The sequence below is a fragment of the Teleopsis dalmanni genome, chromosome 1 (genome assembly GCF_002237135.1).
Source record: "Teleopsis dalmanni isolate 2A chromosome 1, ASM223713v2, whole genome shotgun sequence".
Classification (NCBI taxonomy): Eukaryota; Metazoa; Arthropoda; class Insecta; order Diptera; family Diopsidae; genus Teleopsis; species Teleopsis dalmanni.
In genome coordinates, this window is record NC_051846.1 from 77,495,138 (window position 1) to 77,502,254 (window position 7,117).

A 7,117-nucleotide genomic window follows, 5' to 3' on the forward strand; every position below is an offset into this window, starting at 1 on the left:
TAGTATCATAGAGCTTTTTGCGTTTACATTATTATGAGTTACTTAAGGAATAGAAATACTTAAGGAATAGCTTTTATGTGTCAAAAAGTTTTTAGTTTCAGAGCTTTTCTGTGTTTACATTTTAATTGTAAACAGCTGACATCAATTTTGTATTGTTAAAAGTATATAAATCAACATGGAAGAGAACGCAGAAAATTTCAATAATTTAATATATAATATGTGTAATGTTGTGCATAATATAAAAGCGGCTGTTGCTGCATATATAAAAGAACAGACAAAAATTTATAAAAAAATACAAATGATCCAAAAACAACAATTAACGTTGCTTTCGTCAATGATAACAAGAAAAAAAAGGAAGTGCTGGACTTTGGTAAGTACGGGCAGTAAATTATTAAATAAAGAATAAAATTTAAATGAGTTGCTATTTTAGAAAAGAACGAAGAAGTTTTGGGAAGAAGATTGCCAAAAAAATGGTCCTGAGTTCTTTGAAGAAAATTTTCGTATGAGCATAGAATCTTTCAATGAGCTTTGCAATCGTTTGAAAAATTTGGAGAAGCAAGACACCAGCTTTAGATGTGCAATTTGTTTAAGAAAAAGAATTGCAATTGCACTTTACTGTCTTGGCTCATCCGCTGAATTCAGAAGCATTGCAAATCTGTTTGGCGTTGGAAAGGCCACAGTTTGCAAATGTTTGAAAGAATTTTGTGCAGAAGTGTGGAAAACTCTTTTGCCTTTATATATGAATGCTTTGCCATTAAGCAGCGAAAAGGTAAAAGAGTGCATTAGCGGCTTCGAAGTCATGGGTTTTCCACAATGCGTGGAAAACCCTTCGTTATATGAAGAATAAATTCCTTTTTGGAAAAAATATGTGAGAAGTATGTTGATCATCCGTCTAAATAGTTAACATATTTAAAATAAAAATTTTGTTTTTTTCCATTGCAAAATATATGTATTAAGTGTTCTTAAACAAATTATTAAATCTTTTATTCTAATATCTAAAAGTATATAAATTAATATCTTCGCAACATTTGTTTATGAGATTTGTTGCAAATCTTTGAGTATCCCAAGTATATCTTTTAAAAATTTAGACATATTTTTATTTTATCGCAAAATCAGAAGTAATTGATTTTATTGAATAATATAAGAAAGTTGTTTTATTTTGCCATTTTAAAAATTTTATAGAATACTTATATCGGAAAATATATTACTATACTTAAATGTACATAAAAGTAATCGATTTTAATATGATTAAAATAACTTATAAAGATTTTATAATTACAAATTAAAAAATTAAAACTTATAACTAAGAAATTATTGTTCACTATTTCCTAAATAAAACCTTTGTCACATAGCCTCACTTAGCACGGTTAGAAGCTGATTCAAATCTCGCACTATAACGTAATATGGAAAAGAAAATCGTCCATACACGATTTAGTATTGACACTTTTATCTGTTAGTATTTCCATAGTTTGGACATCTAATATAGAATGCTGGTAAAAGAACATTTTATTTATTTTATGTAACAGAATTTAAAAAATTTCTCCGATATCACCTTGTATTCTCGATTATATATTATTATATAGACTACAAATATTCTTTGTAATCGTGCCAGTTTTGCGCTGGTTAGTGAGTCTTAGCCAGATTTTATCTTTACAGTTTGAGTCGTATACATTTAGTTAGCTCTAAAATCTCTCTCACTAAATCTCTGGTATTTTGTGCTATTCGATTTGATATTATTTGCCATGTTTCCTAATCTCCGTATTGTAGTATTGCCTACAAAAACAAATATTTTGTATGTATAAAAAAAAAATATTTAAAAAAATTCTTACCTCTTGTTTGTTTTGATTTTTTGATTGTTTGTTTATGTTTACATTTTGCTTCATATGTCAAATATGTCAAATTTCGATAATTTCCAATGTTGCATTCGTCATATTTGGTATAATTTTGGTCGAATTTTGCTTACTATATTCTATAGTAAATGAGAAAGCACGGAAGCTCTTTGTATGGCAAATGCAATTTACTCAGTAAATGAAGCCTACTAAGTAAGGCTAAGTACATAGTGGAAACGTACTATAAGTGGCTAAATGTATGCAGTGCAAAAATTCCCAAGAAAAGTCCCATTCGGTTTAGCATCAACATAGCCTAACTCGCACACGTTCTAAACATAAAACATATATTTTAAATTAACAATTAATAAATTTTTTTACCTTCTTTCGTCATTTTTTGGAAGTTCATACATTCCCCTAGATAACTTTCATCCGATAAGCAATTCCGCACCATCTTCAAATATTAATAGCTCAAATAATAATTGTAATTGATAAATGTAATTATCTTATCAAAGGAACTTATTCACTACCTTTCATAACTTAGTTTGATTTGACCGCGTTTTTCAGTTTTTGGCGCGCATTTCTCCTGTCAAAAAATCAAAACAAACTCCAATACTAAAAAAGTATTGAACCATTCGTGGAGATGAAACGTTCGGTCCAGGGTGGTGAAACTTTTCACTCGTGGTGGGTCGACTTAAAACATTAAAACAACATGCTTGTTCTGGTAGTAGTAAATTATTTTAAGAGTGTATTGGTTGATTTATTTTGTTTGTATTTAAGTTGCTGTTCTTGTACAAAAATTCTTTGCTGGAAAGTATTCACATAAAATATAAACAAATAAAAAGATAACAATAACAACAACTGTCACAATGAAAATGCGAGAGGGTAATGGTAACATTTGGGAGTCAACTTTAGCAAAATTCGTCCACAAAATTCATAATGTCAACATGATATAATACGGCATTTACACTGGGCGAAAATGGCTCATTTTGGTCAAAAATCGAAGATGAGAAGCTAATGGTTCATAATTGCATACAAAACTTAAAGCGCGAATGCGATCCATTTCATCACGTTCTGTATGAATGCGTCCCAACAACGTTCGAATGCGTTCCAAATACAAAGGAATACATTGAACACACCCTAAATAAAAGCTCTTCATGGCATTTTGACAGTATGAGAAAGCTGTTTTTGACATATTTACTAAAAAGTTAAACAAACGATCATTTGTTTTTAAAACTTCTACTTTCTAAAAAGTATTTAATCGAAGTTAAAGGTTTGAAGGTATATTTAATCATCAGGCAACATTTTTTGGCACAAGCCAAAAATCAAATCAACAAGCAAGTTGAAAAAGCAGCTGTTTGATATGAGAACAAACAGTTTCAAATGGCTCATTCGAAATGATCTTCCAATTTCAGCGATTTTTATTCTGTGATTAATGTTGAAAAGAATGCAAGTACTATTGCACATTCAATGTTGTTAAATAAACTGTAATGCCCCTTAAAGTCTTAAACATGGGTTCGAGGAGGACTGACCGTCTGAACGGCATTTAACTGAATGTTGTATGGTGTAATCGTCTTATGGAAATATTATTTGTTTTAGCCTGTTAATAATTTCTGGTATAATACATAGGCGAGAATATTTTAATGAATTTTTTTAAAACTGGTATTAAGTCTGTTTTGGGATCTGCAGATAATGATCAAGCCCCAACTGCTCCAGAAACAGTGGAAAAACTTGTGGATCGGTTATTACATTCAGTTTTATTAGATGACAGACGCGATGCATGCAAAGCGTTAAGGGCTCTCTCTAGAGAGTATCGCGTTGAGGTTGGTGCTCAAGGTATGACAGCAATTATTCAAATACTGCGAAATGATTATCAGGATTCTGAAATTGTAAGTTATTCATTGGATACACTTTGTAACGTGGTAACATGTGAAGAGTATGAAAATGAATGTGATAGAAGTCAAATATCTGCAAGCATTGGTGAACAGTTTACAGAAATGTTTATTAAGGTTCCGGAAAATGTTGGTTTAATAATGGATTGTTTAGAAACATACGACTTTAAAGTACGAAGAGGAGCCATCCATCTGTTAACAATGCTTATATCAAATAGAACACGCGATTTACAAAACATAATCTTAGTCAATCCTTTAGGAATTTCAAAGTTAATGGATTTGCTTAAGGACAGTCGCGAAGCAATAAGGAATGATGCACTTTTACTTTTGATTCAACTAACTAACAGTAACACTAATATTCAGAAAATTGTTACATTTGAAAATGCGTATGATAAAATATTTCAAATAATTCATGATGAGGGACGTTCAGATGGTGGTATTATAGTAGAAGATTGTCTAATACTTCTTTTAAATTTACTTAAAAATAATTCCAGCAATCAACAATTTTTTAAAGAAGGTTCATACATTCAAAAACTAGCAGAAATGTTTGTTTTTTCATTAACAGCAGATAGTTGGACTCCCCAAAAAGTTTCAAATGTTCACTGCATGCTTCAAGTTGTAAGAACTTTGGTAAGTCCCAATAATCAGCAAATAATGATTTGTGCATGCCAAAATGTAATGCGACAATCCAAATTGTTGAACTCGCTTTGTATAATCCTGATGAGTAGTGGTATACCAGCAGATATTTTAACTGAAACAATCAATACTATTGGAGAGGTAATTAGAGCTAATATTGAAAATCAAAACGATTTTGATATGGTTGTGGCACCTAGTATGCCGCCACGTCCTGCTTTGGTAGTCTTATTAATGACAATGATAAATGAAAAACAGCTTTTATCATTGCGTTGTGCTGTTCTTTATTGTGTGCAATGCTATTTATATCGAAATGATTATGGAAAGAAAACTGTAATTCAAACGTTATTACCGTCATCAACACTCGACAATCTCAGACTTTCCACAGGTCAACTCTTATGTACTGGACTATTTTCTTCTAATGCTTTAGCGAATTGGTTCTCTGCTGTTGCGTTGATGCATACATTAGTTGATAATATTAAACAGAAAGAAGAATTATTAAGAGTTCTGTTAGCCTCACCAAATGGATCTAAGCCAATGACTTTATTAGATCAGTGCACTACATTGCTTCAACAAGAAGGTTGCAAATTACAGAGTAAACTAGGTATTATTATGCTACTAAGTACTTGGCTAGCCTATTGCCCTGTTGCGGTCAAAGCATTTATAAGTAGCGAAGGTACTATGGCTTTTATAATTGCACAAATAAGCGCTAATGAACATGGTGAAGAAGAGTATTTAGTGCAAGGCAGTTGTGCATTCTTAATGGGTCTCTGCATCCAATTCAATGACAATACCATTCCATCTCAAACGAGTAAAGATATCTGCCAGTTAATTGGTAAACGCATTGGTCAGGAAACATTTTGCTGCAAAATAACTGAAGTATCACATCACAAAGCTTATGTTAAAGCATGCAAAGAAATGTATATACGTGTTAAAAGTTCATCTGACGTGTTTTTAGATTATGAATATTGTAAATTGTACAAGTCTTTAGAAACTCAAATAATTAAATTAATTAATAATATAGATTTGAACACCGAAGAATTATCGGAACTTTCATTAACTACGGATTCTATTTTACTTGTGACTCAATATAAAAATATTATCAGAGGCCTAGGCAATGAAATTGATTCCTTAAAAGAAAATGTAAAACTTCTTGAAGTAAAAAATACAGAACTGGAAAATGAACTTCTTAAATTGAAAGAAAAAAATGTGCATTTATCGGATTATAATACGTTGTTAAAAGCACAAGTTTTATCAACGCAACATGTTCAATCAGTACAGGGTAACAATTTAATGCACTTAAATGAAGATCAGAATAATTCGGATTCTGTCGGTGATGCTAATGATAAAAATACTAAAGAAATATTACTTAATCGTTTAGCGGATGAGACACTTCGTGCAAAAATTGCAAATGATGAATTAGTGAAACTACGAACAGATCAAGAAAATTTATTTATGCTCTTATTAGATCAAGATAATAAGATAGCAATGTATAAACGACAAATATACGAAGCTGGTTTAAGTATATTAGAAGATTCTGGAACAGATGATTTGAGAAACGAGTAATGTTGTAATTCAGTTTTAACTACCAATGTTAACACATCTAAACAATGTATTTTTTATAAATATAAAAACAGTATATGAAAACTTAAAACAGTTTCAGTGGGATTAAACGGCTAATAAAAGAAAAAAAAATGACTAATAGTTTTTATCAATATTTTTTCTTCCCTTAATATCTGACGTTCAATAAAGTTTTACAAATAAAAAATACTGGATTTTTCGAAAAATTGAGGCAGTTCCATTTAATTTACTAAAAGCAATAATAGTATATTTTAAATTGAAATTTAGTGCGAATCAAGATAAATGTGTAGAAAAGGTTTTCGTTGTCTCATTGATCTGAAAATGGGTTAAGATTAAATTAAGAATGATTGAAGCAAACTTGGACGAGTTTTTCTTTTATGTATATTTAGATTATTCAATTTTATATTATCTGCTTTTACTTAAAACTTTCTTTTAATATACATACAGACAAGGCTATGCCAAAACATTGCTAGAGAAAATAGTAAGTGAAAAAGTAATTGAAACAAATATTAATTATTTTACCTCTGTTAAAAAATTATGGGAAAGTGTCATCTATGCAATCAAACATATAAACAGTCGCACTTATGACAAAATAGTTGTTATTATCAGCAAGACGAAATAGATTTTTGGTACACTTTTTTTTGTAGTATTCTTTGTTGTTGCACAATTAATAAATTGCTTTATTTGCAAGAATTTTCTTAAAACCAATCTGAAAAAAAAACTCGTCTTAAGAAATATATGAAAAATTTCTCGTCTATTTATTTGAGAAAGTTTAGTTAATACACACAATTTTCGATCTCTCAAAAAAGAGTATTAACACTATAAAACCTAAGTTTTTGAACTTAAACTCGTTATTGTTAGAAATATCTAAAAGGAAATCAGGATGCTGATTTAGGTTCAATAGTATCAAATTAACCTAACACTATTAAAAAATCACAAAAAAAAAATTAGGATAAGTTAAGATAAATTATTAAATATTGTAATATATTGAAATAAATTATTAGTATGGCCACAATGCACTCCACATGTTCAGCAGCCAACCAAAGTAGCAACATTTTTTTAGGAGTCAGGAGTTGTTGTTCATAGCGTTAAGGCGCTAATAAATTGTTACTGCTGTTTTAGGCAATAAAATATATAATAAATTGTCACAACTGTTACTACTGTTTTAAGCAATTAACTATCTAA

General features: G+C 30.0%; 2 protein-coding genes and 1 long non-coding RNA gene across 3 annotated transcripts; 2 read left to right on the forward strand and 1 right to left on the reverse strand.

The window, feature by feature from the left end:
* The first annotated feature begins 298 nt into the window (after positions 1-298).
* LOC119685443 lies at positions 299-884 on the forward strand. Its single transcript, XM_038099721.1, has 2 exons — positions 299-370; positions 431-884. Exons 1-2 carry the CDS (start codon positions 299-301, stop codon positions 845-847), a joined length of 489 nt encoding a protein of 162 aa, XP_037955649.1. The 3' UTR covers positions 848-884.
* A 409-nt stretch (positions 885-1,293) lies between these two features.
* Positions 1,294-1,862, reverse strand: LOC119686808. Its single transcript, XR_005253065.1, has 3 exons — positions 1,830-1,862; positions 1,553-1,773; positions 1,294-1,490 (listed from the first exon to the last, which is right to left on the reverse strand). It is a non-coding gene; the product is annotated as an uncharacterized LOC119686808 (long non-coding RNA).
* A 1,563-nt stretch (positions 1,863-3,425) lies between these two features.
* On the forward strand, positions 3,426-6,049 carry LOC119686775 (general vesicular transport factor p115-like). Its single transcript, XM_038101117.1, has one exon. The coding sequence runs from the start codon at positions 3,470-3,472 to the stop codon at positions 5,915-5,917; it is 2,448 nt and encodes an 815-aa protein (XP_037957045.1). The 5' UTR covers positions 3,426-3,469; the 3' UTR covers positions 5,918-6,049.
* Positions 6,050-7,117: the final 1,068 nt, after the last annotated feature.

Coding starts and splice junctions, on each gene's coding strand:
- LOC119685443 (XM_038099721.1), top strand. CDS start 299: ATGATCCAAAAACAACAATTAACGTTGCTTTCGTCAATGATAACAAGA. Junction 371..430: donor AAAGGAAGTGCTGGACTTTG/GTAAGTACGGGC, acceptor TTGCTATTTTAG/AAAAGAACGAAGAAGTTTTG.
- LOC119686775 (XM_038101117.1), top strand. CDS start 3,470: ATGAATTTTTTTAAAACTGGTATTAAGTCTGTTTTGGGATCTGCAGAT.